This window comes from Homalodisca vitripennis, chromosome 1, assembly GCF_021130785.1.
Source record: "Homalodisca vitripennis isolate AUS2020 chromosome 1, UT_GWSS_2.1, whole genome shotgun sequence".
NCBI lineage: Eukaryota > Metazoa > Arthropoda > Insecta > Hemiptera > Cicadellidae > Homalodisca > Homalodisca vitripennis.
This window is the reverse complement of record NC_060207.1, coordinates 28,622,873-28,642,430: the sequence shown is the minus strand read 5'-3', so window position 1 is coordinate 28,642,430 and position 19,558 is coordinate 28,622,873. Positions and strand designations below refer to the sequence as shown.

General features: G+C 33.2%; 1 protein-coding gene across 1 annotated transcript; it reads right to left on the bottom strand.

Annotated features, from left to right (window-relative positions):
* Positions 1 to 226: 226 nt before the first annotated feature.
* LOC124358843 (baculoviral IAP repeat-containing protein 5-like) lies at positions 227 to 19,558 on the bottom strand. The gene is made up of 6 exons (XM_046811090.1): positions 19,444 to 19,558; positions 12,863 to 12,931; positions 9,023 to 9,139; positions 5,677 to 5,786; positions 2,953 to 3,070; positions 227 to 437 (listed from the first exon to the last, which is right to left on the bottom strand). The coding sequence occupies exons 2-6, from the start codon at positions 12,890 to 12,892 to the stop codon at positions 345 to 347; spliced, it is 468 nt and encodes a 155-aa protein (XP_046667046.1). The 5' UTR covers positions 12,893 to 12,931; positions 19,444 to 19,558; the 3' UTR covers positions 227 to 344.

The window sequence follows — 19,558 nt, the reverse complement described above, 5'->3', positions numbered from 1 at the left end:
TGAAGATGAATATTAACAGATTATTGGGTGTTATTGTTTATCGCTGGCCAGTGGGCATGGATGACTGGCTAAACATTACATCATAGCCAAGGAACAATCACAACTCTTAACAGCTGGACAAGTTTAAGAACTCACCTTTATTGTTTTTGAGTCCCAAGTTTTTATTTTAGTCCCAACAAAGTAACCTAAAATCTAATTAATTCAGTTTGCAGAAATGTACAACAACTTGAGGTAAAAATATTTTAATTGTACTGTTTAAAAAATACATCTTATATACAATGGTAGAAAACTTCAAACAAATTTAGATAGTATTAAAATGTTACAAACAAATCTGTCTAAAGAAGCTACATTGATTGTTTATATTTCTTTTTTATTTCTGTAACAATCTTCATTCTTCTTTCTTCTAATTTTCTTAGATTTTCTTGATGTTGCACCTCCTGAAATACAACATAAAAATTATCTATCAACAGTTTACTGTGACAATTCGGAGCTTACTATCTTATATATATAAAAATCTTGAGTCACGATGTATGTTGCCAATAAACTCCAAAACGACTGAACCAATTTCAATCAAATTTCACATGTATCCGTAATTTAGTCTAACTTAGAAGATAGGATAATTATTACCTGAATTATTCGCTTATGTCGTGGATATAAACGAATAAAATGAAGAAAAGTTTTCAAAGCGCCTGCACATTATAACCTGCAATTACGAGATAGATACGTATATTAAACAGTGAAACACTATTTGAAGGCGCTAAGTTATGATGTATAATTGTCTAAACTAAATTTTTGGTTGAACTTAAAGGTTGAGTGGTAGACCACTTTGTAATAAAATACATTATGCATGTACAATACATTTTTGACATATTTTCTTGATCGTGACATCAAGGTAAAATCTACATCGGGGTTGGAAATATAATTTACTTCAACCAGAAATGCTCATACGCGGGCAAAACTTACGAAAAGCGTGCGAAGCCGCGGGAAACAGCTAGTTTAATATAACTATATAAGTAAAGACAACATGGTTATTATAGATATCTGCTTTAACTATGTAATATTAATGATGTTATAATGTTTCGAAATCTATTGTAATTTCCTTTTGGTTATATTATAATGACCTTATACTAAGAATATTCCCTGTTTGAGTTTCAACAATGGCAAGGTACAATGAGCAAACAATATTATAACCCTCAATGTATTAAGAAGCACAGGATACGGGGAAAAGCTAACATCCTAATAATATTATAAATGTGAAAGTGCCTTTGTTTGGTTTTCAAGCATAAACTACTCAACCGATTGTACTGAACTTTTAAATGGGCATTCTTGCGGTTTTTGGGATGAATATATGTCTATTATTATTCCAAAAATTCCACCAAGCCATGCCCCACTGATCTTTAAAGTAATGAAAAATCCTATCTTGGTCTCTAAAGTTGTGTAGCATAATTGAATGAGCTTGACAACTGTTCTGTGTAAACATTGTTTATTATTTTCAATTTGTTTACATTTATAGTGAGTAAATTTTCTAATAAGAGTCTAAGAGAAGTCGTGAACTTCATTCGTACCATCGGTTGCACTTTCCTCACATATGCTCATTTCTAGGTCTTACCTAATAAGGTCACTATCACAGTTAAACATTTTTATACTGCGGTTGCTCATTTTAAACAAAACTATTTTCACACAAACTAAACAATAAAATCACATTATACAGATCAGCTAAACATTAAACAATTCCAGTTGGTATAACTTCACAGTTTCATAAAGGCGGGAAATAGCTAATATAGTTACATTACTCAAAATCAATAAATACCTTCAAACTATTGAAGTAACAACAAAAAGTAAAATAAAAACTGAAGTCATAGGTTAACTTAGTCTATTCCGCATTACCACACCATTAAAATCTGTTAAACACGGATTCTAATGAGGGATAGTCCAGAATGCCAGTTAACTTTGTGGCTTAGTCCATTTTGCCTTTCAGGGAAATATAAAATTACAACTTGCAATAACTCATTTTAATGAACGTAAGATAAGCCACTGTCAAAGAGGTTTAGTCCAATTGAGCACTAAACACAAGATTTTTTGCATCAGATGGCATTGCCAACTCAAAAATCGAATTTTTGGGTTAGCCCACTCTGTCTTTCAGCACTCATATATTATGATTTTCACAATACAGGGAAATTAATTGTAATTAATCAAAAAGGAAACTAAACCCTGTGTTAAACATTTATTATATTATAGACGTATGTTCTCACATGAAGCCTTCTTTAGTGTACAATTTAATACCCTCCAAAAACAAATAAGTAAATATGCACATATGGAACATCAACACATATGCTAAATTCTTACTATAGTGACATAGTTGCAATTTTGATCTTATTTAATATTTTTATTTCTTCACTAATTGAGTTTGCCTTGTTTTTGAGATTTAAATTTATAATGTTTTGAGGACCTTTACTATAATTTAAACAAATGTGTAACTCTTTTTTTGTTTTGAATGTTAAATTTAGCTCCAGTTCACCTTCCTTTTATTGTAGCGCCTGGTATCTGACTGGAGCTAAACTCAACAACCAAATTGAATTAACCCTTCCTACTATAGCTATGTCTTTTTTATGTTTAATTTTTCTACTTTCTTTCAGTATCTAGGACTTAATTTTCTTTTCAACATTTTTTTAATTATGGTCAGTGTCCAATAAGTGTTCAACAAAATTTTATATAACAAATAACATGTCTACAATAAAATCAAATTCCGTTGAAAATTTATTCAGCTGAATGGTTAATTGACTTAATTAATCCTGCAACCCCATGTATCCTGGCAACCAAACTGCACCGTAAACATGGTTTGCTGTAAAACATAAATACTGAAGTCATTTATTCTTGATCCAGAGTACTCAGCACTGTTAAGTGGCTTGTTGGTTCCTTTTTATTAAAATTACACAAAAAAGAAACACTCACCAATATCTTAAGCATTCTGGCTTCAAGAAGATGGAACATATTGGCTACAGTGCAGTCCCTCTCAGGTTTGCCCAGTTTTACAAACGGACATTGGTCATTATGTTTTGAGTGTTCAGCCCTTAAAAGTGAATAAGAAACAGAATTATTAGTTATTGATAATTTCTCCAAGCTCCTTAAAAAACAATCACACAAAGGTTTCTTACAATACATACTTTGTCATGTGACAGTATTCAATTGTGATCTAATAGCACATAATGTCAGTTATTCAATAGTAAAATTATAAAAATTGTTTGTTTAAGCCAAATACTATCTTGAGTCATAAAATAAATAAAAGAACTAGGGAACTTTGTGTGCTATTTATTTATTTACATAAATAAATAAATATATATATATATAATTTATATATATATATATTTATTTATTTATAATTTTATGGCCTACATTGGACCACTTTAGTCACTTTATATTTTCTAGTCTTTCTTCTTTTATCCACCCAATATTTCTTCATCCTTTCCGAGCGTAATTGCCTTTCCTCCTCCGGAACCACTCTTCCTATTCGTTGTTTGTTTCTTTTCAGCTGTAGTGTAGAGTATTTGTCATTCAATATCTTCAATGTGTTTGTCTTGTGTTTTAAATCCTCTACTGTAATTTGTAACTCTCTCATATCTTCTTTTAATTCTGTGATCCATTTAATGTCACTTTTACTATACCACAGTTTTTCTACTATTTTCCTGCTAATTCTATTTTCAGGTGTTCTTAACAAATGCCCCAGGAATGATATTCGTTTCTTTTTAATTATACTTGTAATGGGTTCTATATTTTTGTAGACTGTTTCATTGGAAGCTAGTCTCCAAACTCCGTCTACTTGATAGTTTTTGTTTAAGCAAGTTCTGACTATTCTTCTCTCCATCTTAAGAACCTTATCTATTGCAATAGTATTTGTTGTTTTAAATATTGTTTCACTTGCGTATGTAATTTGTGGCAGAGCAACTGTTTTGTAGTGTCTTAATTTTGTATTTATTGAAAGACATTTTTTATTATACGTATTCTTAGTAGCATGTTTAATCTTAGTTAGTTTGTCTATTTTACTTTGCCAAGATGGTTTTTCATTCAGGTTATAAGTGATTACTTCTCCTAAGTATTTAAATTTCTGCACAATTTTTATATTGTGGTTGTCCAACCTTATTTTATTTGCAAGTGGAGGCTGCGTTAATAAAACTTCTGTTTTTTCAAACGATATCTTTAAACCAATTTTCTGAGCTATATCTTGTAAAGATTTAATTTGCTGTTTTGTTTCCTGAATGTCATTGGCCAAAAGAGCTAAGTCATCAGCAAACCCCAGACAGTTCAGATTAATGTTGTCCCTTTGATATCCAATCTTTATGTTTTTTTGGTTATTTCTTTCCCATTCCCTCATGACGTACTCTAATGCACAGTTAAAAAGAAGCGGTGATAATCCATCACCTTGTCTTAAGCCAGTCTTTATCTGAAATGGTTCTGAAAGTTCTTCTCTAAACTTTATTTTAGACTTTGTATTAGTTAATGTTAGTTCTATTAATTTAATTAATTTGGGGTGAAGTCCAAAATGTCTCAGTATTTTTAATAGTGATATTCTATGAATGGAATCATAGGCTTTCTTGAAATCAACAAATGTTATCGAGAGTTGTTTATTTTGTTTTCTATAATATGCCATAATTAACTTTAGTGTAATTATTTGCTCTGTACAACTTCTCCACGGCCTGAATCCTCCTTGGTATTCTCCTAGTTCTTGATCTAGTTGGTCCTTAATCCTGTTGTAGAGAATCTTTGAAAAAATCTTATAAGTACAATCGAGGAGTGATATACCTCTATAGTTATCCGGATTACATCTGTCACCTTTCTTGTGCAAAGGGTGAATTATATATATATATATATATATATATACTGGGTGTCCCAAAATTACAGGACCAAACTTCACCAAATTGTTCAGGAGGTCAAACTGAACAAAAAATTTCATATAATGTATAGTCCTATCTAGCTTCGTTTACCTTAGATCGGCCATTTTGTTTTTTACGTACAAGTAATTTTATTTTCAATACGGGTTTACCGATTTTGTTGAAACTTGGCATAAATATTATAAACATGAACATAAGTTGTAAAAAAAATATTTTTTTAAAATCTTATGTGTATTTTCAAAATGGCGGCCATTTAAAATATTAAAACCTAAATAACTTGAAAACCAACCGTTTTTTTAATGGCCGTTTTGGTAAACGAAGCAAGATAGGACTATACATTATATAACATTTTTCGTTCAGTTCGACCTCCTGAACAATTTGGTGAAGTTTGGTCCAGTAATTTTAGGAAACCCAGTATATATATATATATATATATATATATATATATATATATATAAAAGAAGATGTAATTGGTTTCTATTCACTGCAGTAATTAAATTATTTTCACTATGGTACTCAATGGATGAATGTTACCTTATTTAGTGCAGTTTATGTCTACTAAAACTCTCCTTTAAAATATATTAAAAAAAAGTAACATAGTACTATTTCATAGTTTTAATTTCAGGCATGTGTTTCAACAATCCTGACGTTGTTACAGTAACTTTTAGAAATACAAAATACTGAAAAACTTATTCCTTATGGTAAATGATACCAGATCATATGTTACACGCTATACAACAACTGTACAAGAGTTATTTAATGATGCTAATTAGAACAGAAATCAACTCACCAAGGTTCGTCTGAACGCTCCCATCCACTCAACTCTTTCAGGCAGAAAGCACACTTGGCACTAGGGTCATCTGGATCAGTGTTCGTACAATACCATCCAGCTTCGGCCATCTTACAACAGATACCAAATATAAGCAAACTACTAGTACACTACAGGTGTGACAAGGGTCTGGATCTATGTTAGTGCAAATACAAACCAGCTTTGATCATCTTACAACAGATACCAAATATAAGCAAACTACTAGTACACTACAGGTGTGACAAGGGTCTGGATCTATGTTAGTGCAAATACAAACCAGCTTTGATCATCTTACAACAGATACCAAATATAAGCAAACTACTAGTACACTACAGGTGTGACAAGGGTCTGGATCTATGTTAGTGCAAATACAAACCAGCTTCGACCATCTTACAACAGATACCAAATATAAGCAAACTACTAGTACACTACAGGTGTGACAAGGGTCTGGATCTATGTTAGTGCAAATACAAACCAGCTTCGACCATCTTACAACAGATACCAAATATAAGCAAACTACTAGTACCATACAGGTGTGACAAGGGTCTGGATCTATGTTAGTGCAAATACAAACCAGCTTCGACCATCTTACAACAGATACCAAATATAAGCAAACTACTAGTACCATACAGGTGTGACAAGGGTCTGGATCTATGTTAGTGCAAATACAAACCAGCTTCGACCATCTTACAACAGATACCAAATATAAGCAAACTACTAGTACCATACAGGTGTGACAAGGGTCTGGATCTATGTTAGTGCAAATACAAACCAGCTTCGACCATCTTACAACAGATACCAAATATAAGCAAACTACTAGTACCATACAGGTGTGACAAGGGTCTGGATCTATGTTAGTGCAAATACAAACCAGCTTCGACCATCTTACAACAGATACCAAATATAAGCAAACTACTAGTACCATACAGGTGTGACAAGGGTCTGGATCTATGTTAGTGCAAATACAAACCAGCTTCGACCATCTTACAACAGATACCAAATATAAGCAAACTACTAGTACCATACAGGTGTGACAAGGGTCTGGATCTATGTTAGTGCAAATACAAACCAGCTTCGACCATCTTACAACAGATACCAAATATAAGCAAACTACTAGTACCATACAGGTGTGACAAGGGTCTGGATCTATGTTAGTGCAAATACAAACCAGCTTCGACCATCTTACAACAGATACCAAATATAAGCAAACTACTAGTACCATACAGGTGTGACAAGGGTCTGGATCTATGTTAGTGCAAATACAAACCAGCTTCGACCATCTTACAACAGATACCAAATATAAGCAAACTACTAGTACACTACAGGTGTGACAAGGGTCTGGATCTATGTTAGTGCAAATACAAACCAGCTTCGACCATCTTACAACAGATACCAAATATAAGCAAACTACTAGTACCATACAGGTGTGACAAGGGTCTGGATCTATGTTAGTGCAAATACAAACCAGCTTCGACCATCTTACAACAGATACCAAATATAAGCAAACTACTAGTACCATACAGGTGTGACAAGGGTCTGGATCTATGTTAGTGCAAATACAAACCAGCTTCGACCATCTTACAACAGATACCAAATATAAGCAAACTACTAGTACCATACAGGTGTGACAAGGGTCTGGATCTATGTTAGTGCAAATACAAACCAGCTTCGACCATCTTACAACAGATACCAAATATAAGCAAACTACTAGTACCATACAGGTGTGACAAGGGTCTGGATCTATGTTAGTGCAAATACAAACCAGCTTCGACCATCTTACAACAGATACCAAATATAAGCAAACTACTAGTACCATACAGGTGTGACAAGGGTCTGGATCTATGTTAGTGCAAATACAAACCAGCTTCGACCATCTTACAACAGATACCAAATATAAGCAAACTACTAGTACCATACAGGTGTGACAAGGGTCTGGATCTATGTTAGTGCAAATACAAACCAGCTTCGACCATCTTACAACAGATACCAAATATAAGCAAACTACTAGTACCATACAGGTGTGACAAGGGTCTGGATCTATGTTAGTGCAAATACAAACCAGCTTCGACCATCTTACAACAGATACCAAATATAAGCAAACTACTAGTACCATACAGGTGTGACAAGGGTCTGGATCTATGTTAGTGCAAATACAAACCAGCTTCGACCATCTTACAACAGATACCAAATATAAGCAAACTACTAGTACCATACAGGTGTGACAAGGGTCTGGATCTATGTTAGTGCAAATACAAACCAGCTTCGACCATCTTACAACAGATACCAAATATAAGCAAACTACTAGTACCATACAGGTGTGACAAGGGTCTGGATCTATGTTAGTGCAAATACAAACCAGCTTCGACCATCTTACAACAGATACCAAATATAAGCAAACTACTAGTACACTACAGGTGTGACAAGGGTCTGGATCTATGTTAGTGCAAATACAAACCAGCTTCGACCATCTTACAACAGATACCAAATATAAGCAAACTACTAGTACACTACAGGTGTGACAAGGGTCTGGATCTATGTTAGTGCAAATACAAACCAGCTTTGATCATCTTACAACAGATACCAAATATAAGCAAACTACTAGTACCATACAGGTGTGACAAGGGTCTGGATCTATGTTAGTGCAAATACAAACCAGCTTCGACCATCTTACAACAGATACCAAATATAAGCAAACTACTAGTACCATACAGGTGTGACAAGGGTCTGGATCTATGTTAGTGCAAATACAAACCAGCTTCGACCATCTTACAACAGATACCAAATATAAGCAAACTACTAGTACCATACAGGTGTGACAAGGGTCTGGATCTATGTTAGTGCAAATACAAACCAGCTTCGACCATCTTACAACAGATACCAAATATAAGCAAACTACTAGTACCATACAGGTGTGACAAGGGTCTGGATCTATGTTAGTGCAAATACAAACCAGCTTCGACCATCTTATATCAGATATAAGATGTAAGCAAAATACTGATACCATAAAAGGTTTTGCACTTAGATTATCAGGATTAGTTGTTGTGTATCTTACATCACATACCAGAGATGAGCAAATTAATGATAATATAATGTGTATTGCACATAATATAATTGTTAATTAGGGTCACTGTTGGTGCAATATTACACAGCTTCTTGCTGTCTTACATCTCATACCAAGGGTAAATTATTCCATAAAACAACCATACTTTCAATTAATCATTTTACAAATTTAGTTATAACTTAATTGTTATTCCATAAATTTAACATTAGAACCCATACCAATAATAATAGTTATATAATGCGTGCGAAAAATTTAATTTGGACTTACTTTTGCTGGAAGGCATTGTGCATTTGTTTTGAATGGCCATTTCGTGAAGGTCTTGTATCTTGTAAATTCCCATAAATAGTCATTTTTTGTAAACTCCAGATCAATTACACCTGAGATCTGAAAAACATAAAACATTTTCTGTACCTATTAAGTCTAAACATTTAAATATAGTGACATGGAAAAATGACTTTCTTATTATTCTCATTCACACCAGGAGAAGAAGCTAAGAAAATGTTCAACTGCACATAAACTTATGTGGTCTTCTGCATGACTTCCAGATAGCAGGATATTCTGCTTGAACGTTTAGAGTAGTATGGTTAGAGTATGACAATGTAACCCACTTTAAGTTGTTTGGCAGGGTTTTCCAACTTGCCCAGTATAAGTTGGGAAGATGAAAACTTGCCTGTGGGTTTTTGGAATATAAATAAAATTACATGTTTAACCCTAGATCTAGTAAGGCCACATGTCACATGTGGACACATTTAATTGCCAAAATTATCATATATGACACTCCGGATAATACCAAAATACTAAGTTTTTCTTACCGGGAACCTAAATAAAACTACTTATTAGAAACTCCCAAAAGGAAGTGATGTCTGTGAGAAGGAAGCCACTTTGTCCCTATACTTGTTATTGGCTATACAACAATGTAGATATAAAACATATGTCCACACCCCTGACGACACTCGATAAATAAAAGAGGCAAGGCCTTCATTTACCGATCTACCTTTAAGAAATCCAAAATATTTATTTGATAAAATACTATTATAAATTTAGAAAGTCAAGAGGTGATTCACAAAAGCTTATTCATAAAACTTTACTGAAGCTCGATATCAAGGAAATAGGCAGATAGCAATCAACTGATTTAACACCACCCCTTTGTAAATTGGTTTTACGACTTGTTTCAATGATGCTGGAAATGTTTCTTGATCAAACGAGGCTGAAACCAATTTCGTCAAAATTATACTCGTTAACACAGGCTTTCATAATCTTGTTCAAAATACCATTGAGTCCCAACGAATTCTTAATTTTCAATCATTTGATGGTGTTAAAGACCTCCTTATGGAGAACAAGGCCCAAGTCAAATGACACAGCTGTAATATTTCTTTGAGGAGCAATATCAGCTGGCAGTGGCTCACTTCGTTCACATCTTGTGATGTTACTGTTAGCCCGTTCAACTACTGGTGCCTAACAGGATTTCGGACATTTGCCATCGTTATATGTTACAAAAGATATAAACAACGTTTCGAGGACTGGAATCTATCCTGTTCGACAGGTGGGGGAGGTATTAATACATACAAAAATAAAGAACAGAAAGAAGACAAAGAAAAAGGCTCAAACATACCCAAAAGCTGCTTAGACTCCAGACCAGGCGTCACTGCAAGTCCCGAGCACAAGTCACTTGTATGAGAATCGCAATCACACCAGCACAGGCTCCCACTTTGTCTTTCTCTTCTTTATTTTTGTAAGTATTGATACCTCCCACACCTGACGAAGAGAATAGATTCCAATCCTCGAAATGTTGTGTTATACTAGTGCCTTTTGCTTCGTTCACCTCTCGTGACAACACTGTAAGTCTATTCAACTACAAGATTTACAAGATTAGATTAAAAAATCTTTTCAAAATGTAATTGTTATCTGTTTTTTTAAACCTCTCCTGGAGAATCACCATACCAGGGAGCCTGGCGCTAACGTCCAATCGCCATCAACTGCTTTATCACTGCTTTCTGCAGCCACAATACAGCTACTTTTGGAATTTCAAGTGAAAGTATCCATCAATAGTACTGTTATCCTCAAACATTGCATGTATTTCTGCATAGTGATGCTAAATTTCTTTTACTACTTTATATAATTATCTGTAACATTCTGCAGCTAATGTTTTACTGACATATGTTGTTTTAAAGTTCTTTGTACACAACCTGCAGTCTTATTTTTATATAACAATAAAACAAAAAGGTCTTGTACATTTGAGTATTTGTTTAGATTTAGTTTACCTCATAAGCTTAATAATTTTTAAATACACCTCATTATACAGAGTGTTCCAATATTGTGGTATTTTGTTCTAGACATGAAAATGAGCAAAAAATGAGGTATGTCCTAAAACTTTCAGTTTTCCTGTCTGTATGTGATTTTTATCAAAACAGTTATATCTTTTATACTAGTAAAGATAAAGTTATGTAACTTTGCAGTTGTGTTGACCTTTTGTGTACCCATTTTAGAAAAAAATATGAACAAATTATCTTTACCCGTTTCAAAATGGCAGGCAATCATAAATTTTGATGTTAAATTCCGCAAAAAATTGATGCCCTGTATGAAAATTTTACAAGAATATTAAAATGTTGTAAACTTTATTCTAAATCTAACAGTGGTTGTTTCATTAAAATCGAATAAAAAACAACTGATTAGTACTACCAAACATAATACCATGTTTTAAAACATTACACAACAGGAAGTATAGTTTTCTAAACTGTTTTACTCTGACAGCTGATTTAAAGTCAATGAGCTGATTAATGCACACAGCTGTTCTTGAGGATTTGCCATTGAACACCCGCAATAATATGTGGTTTATGCAAGACAGGGCCCCAGCCCATTTCAGTTTAAATGTTAGAAACTATTTGGATAGAGCATACAACAACAAATGGATCGGTCGTGGAGGCCCAGTTCCTTGGCCTGCTAGGTCCCCCAACCTTAATCCCTTAGACTTTTTCTTATGGGGCCACCTCAAGTCACTGGTTTATTCTACTCCTGTAGATAACATCGAAGAGTTGCGAGCAAGGGTATTATAAATGGCATTGGTACAATCCAGCAGACACCTGGAATTTTTTAAAGAGTCTGTCAGTCAATGAGGAGGCGCTTTGATGCCTGCATTTTTAACGGAGGATGCCACTTTGAGCAATTCTTATAAGTTGTGTCAATGTGAGAACTACCCGATTTTGTGAGTGTCAGGTACTCACAAAATCGGGTAGTTCTCATTTTGACACAACAACTTATAAGAATTGCTCAAAGTGACATCCTCCGTACTTCTACTGTACATCTAATACTTTAATTTAATTTATCATTAATAAATGTTATTTGTTTTTTTTTTAATTTGACTTTCATATTCCCTGAGTAGCCAATGTAATGTTTGGTACTATGTTTGGTAGTACTAATCAGTTGTTTTTTATTCGATGTTAATGAAACAACCACTGTAAGATTATATAAATAATAATAATAAGAATAAAGTTTACAACATTTTAATATTCTTGTAAAATTTTCATACAGGGTATCAATTTTGCGGTTTTAACATCAAAATTTATGATTGGCTGCCATTTTGAAATGGGTTAAGATAATTTGTTCATATTTTTTTTCTCAAATGGGCATACACTAGGTCAACACAACTGCAAAGTTTCATAACTTATCTTTACTGGTATAAAAGATATAACTTTTTTGGTAAAAATCACATACAGACAGATAGGCGGAAAACTAAAAGTTTCAGAACATACCTTCATATGAAGTTTTTTGCCCATTTCATGTCTAGAACAAAATACCACAATATTTGAACACCTTTAGTAAACACCCTGTAGAGAATGTAATAACATTTAGAATTATGTATAGTAATATGTAATAGTTTTGTTTGAATAGAGTTATTAAAATAAAATCACAAGTGTGTTCTCTTATGATGGAATTGGCCAATCAATTCAACCCGGTAGTACCAGAAGCGCTTCACGGTAATACAACCGGGAGAGGGTTAATTTAATTTTTAAGAATTTTATTTTAGAAACAAGAACCAATATTGTGCACTGGGTAAAGTAAACAATTACCTTTTCATAGTGTACTCGGTATTTTAAAGTCCTAACTCACCTTATGTTTCTCTTCAATTTCAGATGACATTCTTTCCAGAAATCTCCAGTTTTTGTTCCAGAAACTATCCTTAAAAAAAATTAAAGAAAATGTTAAAAAAAAATAAACTAATACATGTTACTGAAACTATGCCAAATTTAATTCTACATATTAAATACGTAAGCCTAGTCTAAACAATAATATTCAATACATACATCATAATGCAACACTGTTTGACTGATTTTGTAGAGATCTACTTTAATTAAAACATTATTAAGTTTTAAAACAACTATCCTAACTTAGTGTACTCGTAAGGTAGGTATAAAAACTTTAATTGTTTTAGGTTTTTACACTTTACTTTGGTTATTGGCTGCAGTATAACAGGAGGCTATGTATGGTCTATCGGATCAGCGATGCAAATTATCAGTTAGAAATACCTAAGCTATCAAATACAAAACGATTTTTATTATAGTTATTTGAAATTAATTTAAATCTAAGTTAGCTGTTTAATGTACTATGATGATTTGATTGTCGTGGTGGCTGCTTATCTATCATACTGCAGTCGTTTAGGCATACTTCACCTAGATTTAAGCCTATAGTATAACTTTTAAAATCAATGAACTGAGATAGGCCTAAACAGAAAGTAAGATTAGTTAGGGCCTAAATAATAGTTTAGCTATAAAATAAAATATTATACAATAACTCTTATACAATATATCCAACCCTGGTCTTGGCAAATAAAATCTGCAATAAACTGCAAAAATTCATGTTTTTACAAACTTTTTGGAGTAAAATATCATATTTTGTTGCTTTTGTATTTTCTTTCCTCAATTTGTATTAAAACATTGGGATAGCCCAGGTTCCCAAATAGTGGTCTGCTAGGGGCCTATGAAAGGTTTGATTATACAAAACTTAAAAAAAAACTAAGTAAAAATATAAACAGATTTAGTAAACAGCATGTAAAAACAATTCAGAAGATCTAAAATGTTATGTTATTTAAATGTTAAAATCATTTTAAGTATTTACTGAATTAACAATGTTTTCATGTGGTGTAATTTAAGTTGTGTAAAACTAAGAGAAACATGTATATTAAAAAATTATTATAACCTCCAAAATTTGTCTCTTACAATTTTAAATATTTCTTCATTTACGGTTTTGTACAAACTTTTTAGTAGCCTTTATGACTGCAGTATGATAAAAGTCCAACACTCGAGAGTGATCGATAATACCAAATCATCAATTAGAACGATTTAAATGCTGTCAAATATGTTTACTCTATTAAGTAATTGTAACTGCCCCAACTTAGTATACAGAAAGTTGTATTATTTTCCATACTCTTAAAATGCATATATTTCTATGACATATAAATCTATAGCTTCACTATAATACAATTCAGTTTGACATTATTAAGTTCCAAAGTAATTGAAACAAAGTTAACTCATGTGTATGGTATTTGAGTAATGGCTGCTAGAGATGGGAAATACAGTTGTTTGTTCATATATATTACAAAATAACTTGTTGAGTTATTACGTTCCTGTAACCTGTTATAGTGGAAGCATACTGTTTTTGGTCACTATCTATTACAAAATAACATGTTGAGTTAATACATTCCTGTAGTAACATGTTAATATAAAAAAATTACCTAACTCACTACAATGTACCATAGACTGATTAACTAATAAATTTATAAACAGGTTAATTCAAATTATTGGGTACTATGAAGTCCTTAACTACTATTTGTTATTAGGCTATATATACATACTTATTATAAGTATAAAAAGTTAAAGATAACCTTAAAAAGTGCTCATGTGATCTGAGTTTGAATTTGGTACTATATCAAGGGATGTTTTTCTTATTTTACGAGAAGTGCAGGGTGAATTTATCTGGGATTAATTTTACCTTCTCCACCCAAGGCTGAGTATTAATTCCAGATAAATTTCCAACTACCCATACATAGAGTAGGAAAGGAGTTAAAATTTGGTATTCATATGTACATTGTAGGCTTGTTCTTTCATTAAGTCTTTTCATTGAACCCCCAACTCCATCACAGGGTCTTTGTCCATGGGCAGAAGCAGAAAAATACCAATTTTTTTCCACACAAATTTTTTTTTTAACAGTAGCAGTTAATACTAGTTTTTCTTATTTTTACACTGTGCAACACATTCATCTGAGTAATCACAGATCCTTTTAATAAGCATTGACTTATGTGTACTTTCCTTGTTTCATAATGAATAAAAAAATACCAGATTAGTCGCCAAACTATACTTCCTGTCGCCAAATCGCCTCCAAATAGGCCTAGACGAGCGGCCTTTCAAATAGACCTAGACACACGAATCGCCAGTCACTTTCGAACTACCAATTGTCGTTCTTTTACTTTTTGTTTTCACTGATTGTCGTGTGCTTGGTTAATTTATGTTATCATGAATAATTATTAACTGGAGAGGAAAGTTTTTTTATCGGTGGCAACTGGTGGCGATGCATTCAACTTAATTCTCGCCGACATCTCTTTCTTTTAGGAGGCAGAACACCATAACCGTTCATCGTAATGACTTGTACATTTGCTCTTTTTAATACTGTAATTTATTTTGGTCTCCAATAAGGAATACTCATAAAAAATAGTGGCCTCCAGATAATAAAAAAGTACCACTGTCTGTTTGTTTACTCCCGAGAAGTAGAGACTGGCGCGTAATCTGACCATTGAGGACACAGGTGGGCGACATTGCATGTATACAGACATACAAGAAACAATCTAAAAGTAAAATACTATTTACAAAACCATTATTTTTTGTTACTTTGCTTACGTATTTAGACTTTTTTAATGAAAGTTCAATCGAAACGTGTCACTGAATACATTTATTACGAAACTTCCAATATGTCGGAAGTTTGCCGTATTTGCTACTATTACAGACTTATGATATTTCAAAAGTTGGTCTCCAAAGGGTTAAAACATAATTCAGCCAGATATTATCGCTCAAAATCAATTCAAAATAAAATCGTGTAAGGAAATTAATTCAAAGTGAAATCATGTTTGGTTATTGACTAATGGCAGCAAGAACAATGATGTACATGTGTTCCTTATTTCACAAGGAGGAGTCAGAGACGTTTATCCTGGAAAATAGAGAAAGGTAAGTAAATGTTTTTGTTTTGTTTTTATAACAGTTAATACATATAGTTTATTTATTTATTTATATAGCCTATATAGGTAGGGTACGATAAGCGGACCCAGTTTTTTATATCGAAATTGGCAAATGATATTACTTAATTATAACCATCGATATAATCAATCGATACTAATTAAGTATTTTGAACAATTAACTTAAATAATCTATATCAACAGCTGTAAACACTTTTAAATAATACATGTAGGGTAATATTTCAATTTTACATAAGAACATTTGATTATTAAAAATGGCAGTCAATTTCAGTAAACTACACGACATTGCTTTGAAAGATGATAAGAAATGTTTTTCGTGGCTTCAACATGTAGGACTATTACCGAAAAACTCATTATATGAAATTTGTGGGAAAGAAACAAATCTACCTGTGAGAGGAGCAAATATAGTCGTCTAAGTTTTCCTAATTTCGGTTATAATAATTTGTTTGATCACCGGTAATATTAAATTCACATTTTAATTTAAAACATATGTTTGTTATTGCGGACTATAAATACTTTTATATCGATTGATAGTCAAGGATTTGAGATGTGAATATTAGGTATCGATGATTACATTCTTCAATATAAAAAACCGGGTCCGCTTATAGTACCCTACCCGCCTATATTTATTTTAAAGATTTAAAACCAGCATAAACACGTTTTTATTTGAAATACGTATTAAGTAATTTAGTCTATAACATTTTGGATTTCAGTATTTTAGTTGGTCATGAATGTCAGTGAAATTAATGATTAAATTGTTTTGGTGGAACCTTATTATACTGCAGCCTATTTGCAAATTTCTGTGATATTTTTACCACATTTTTTAATGTGATCAATATTAGAGTGGTTCGTAAGGATTTTAACAATTTAAAAGGGGTTGATCTGCTTTGTATCTCTGTGTTAAATATTAACCCTATAAGTGGAAAGCCCCGTCTGAGACGTATGATTCACGCCGCCGCGAAGTGGCAAGCGCCGTCACAGCCATCGCTTCACATTTAAGGCTGTTGCTCCGCAACCGTCCATTATTTTTAGGTCTAGTTTGAACTATCCTATTCTCCATGAAATTTCTTATACATATCATATAGTATATAGTGTGTATTCATGTTACTAATGTTTACTGGCTTAAATGATTCCGACGGTTTTCGTGTGACCTGGCTGTAGACGAGAGAACAGCTGTCTACTCGTCTCGTCATTGTTTTGTTTGGCGACTTTGCATACTGTTATTGTCAGTATATTATTGTTTATCGCATTGTTTGTGTTACCGGTATATGTTTGGGTTATTCGTTCGTCATGGAAAATGTAGGGGTACTTTGGGATTATACCGACCACACCAGTATGAGGAACACAAACATATAAATAGGTACTTTGGGATTATACCGACTACACCAGTATGAAGAACACAAAAATATAAATTTATAGAAACAAACGTGATAGAACGAAAAAACAACTGTTTAATTACAAAATTACAAACTTACAAGCATTTCCAGGTATTGTGATCGGTATTGTCGTCGCTGTTATCTTTCTCGAGAATCCCGATTACGGCAGGCCGTGCCGCATCACATGATTTGCACAGTACATAATTGCCTTTCCATTACAATTCAATTTATATTTCTGATCAGCCCCTCTAGAATTTGATATTTTACTGATAGGTACTATCTCGAGGGATGTTTTTCTTTCGTCGACATCAGCGCCTTTGGTGCTGCCGAAGCCCGCGCTGATGGCCGGAGGCACTCGCATTTTGGGTGGCGGAGTGTGATCAAGAATAAAAACAAGTTTTGTGTTTTTTCAATAAAGAGTTTAGTTTTAGTTTGGTAATGTTTGTTTTTGTTGAATTTTTGTGTTTGGAGAAGTGTAGAGGTAAAACACGGAAGTACAACAAAGCGACACACCAGCTGAACGGGCGGCAAGACTCTGCAATCACGTTATCTACTAGACCTCTCGACTTTGACCTCTGTCTGAGGATGGGGAGGGGTTTGCGATAAGACAATTCCTGTTTTATATTGACGAAATATTGTTCTACGCTAATCTAGTAATCAGTAGAAGCAAAATGTCAAATAACGATTCATGTCTGGGTGTGGTCGATATAATCCCAAAGTACCTATAAATATATAGAAAAAACATTATAGAACGAAAAAGCAACTCTTCAATTACAAAATTACGATTATTAATTGTTAGTGGGTTTCCTGTGACGCCCAGAATGCAGCAATATCAAGGATGAGTGAATGTAGTGGATTTCCGCCTTCAGCCTCAACTGCCGACCGCCACGCATATTTTAGATTTAGGCAACTAGTCATGATTTGGTAAAAAACGAATGGCCCCCTCTTCGCTCCTGGGTAAATCCCAAATTCTCAGTGTCACCCATCACTAATCTATTACACACACAGTAAAACACAGAAGTACAACAAAGCGACGCACTCAACAGACACTTCGGCACGAAAGTACAAGAATGCAGCGCATTCTGTAGTCACTTTATCTACTAGACCGCTTGACTTTGACCTCTGCCTGAGGATGGGGAGGTGTTTGCGATAAGACAATTCCTGTTTTATATTTACGAAATATACTGTACTATGACAAACTAAGCCACTATTATAGGCCCTACACTACTGGGAGGAAAAGACAAGCCCCTTCTAGTGACTCGGAGTAAAAAAAACCAGTTTGTACATAGATTTAGTTTTTCCCATCTAACTTTTTTGTTCTTGTAAATAGAACAAATGTATAGAAAATAATTTGTTTAGAATAAAATTGTGAATATTCTATGAATTTGACAATATTTTGTAGCTCCAGTAGTTTCAAAGTGACGGACAGTCCTAGAACTTAAAAATTATTTTTTCTAAAAGAAAATCTTTACACATCTACAATGATATTCATCTGAAAATAAAAGTAAGAAACCAAATTATTCTTATTCTATAATGTTGCTAGGGTATCACTTAAGACAATAATTTCTAAAAATAAGTTTAACGACCACGGCAATTTACCCGAAAACGGCCTGCCACCGAGATCACAAATGACCGCCACTTATAGGGTTAACCTCTAAGGGACCGAATTTATCCTAGAAATATCCTACAGGAGCCATATGAAGTTTCTTTGATCAGGGGATTCCCTTTGTTCAGGAATGACTAGGTCGGCTTCACATTTTCTTTTAAGAGCCTGATTTACTTTTACAATATTGTTTCTCTAATATAGTTACTCTCAGAAGGATCCATATAATTATTTTGTTTCTTTAAAATAGAGTTTATAGTATCAACCTGTACTCTATCAGATATAATATTAGGTAGACATCCATGACAAACTGATATTGCGGCCCAGCCGCCTGTAAATGTTTCTTAAGTTTTCAGTTTATAATATTTATTATTTAAGAATAGCATATTTAGGATTTAGAAAAAGTTATTAATACATATTACAACACTAACAATAAATTCTAAAATCAAGAGAAGTAAACACAACTTACCTGATTCTGATTTACAAATACAAACGCGCCTCAACAGTCAAATATCAAACGAGATCCTAACTTTTTTCTAGTTAGTTATTATGACCGGCTAAATAAAATGAAAACATGGAACCGC

Excerpts from the sequence above, each read along its gene's own strand:
- LOC124358843 (XM_046811090.1), bottom strand. The coding sequence starts at position 12,892 with ATGTCATCTGAAATTGAAGAGAAACATAAG. Across the intron at positions 5,787-9,022 it reads CACAATGCCTTCCAGCAAAA|ATGGCCGAAGCTGGATGGTA; the intron begins GTAAGTCCAAAT and ends ATCTGTTGTAAG. Across the intron at positions 3,071-5,676 it reads GAGCGTTCAGACGAACCTTG|GGCTGAACACTCAAAACATA; the intron begins GTGAGTTGATTT and ends TTCACTTTTAAG.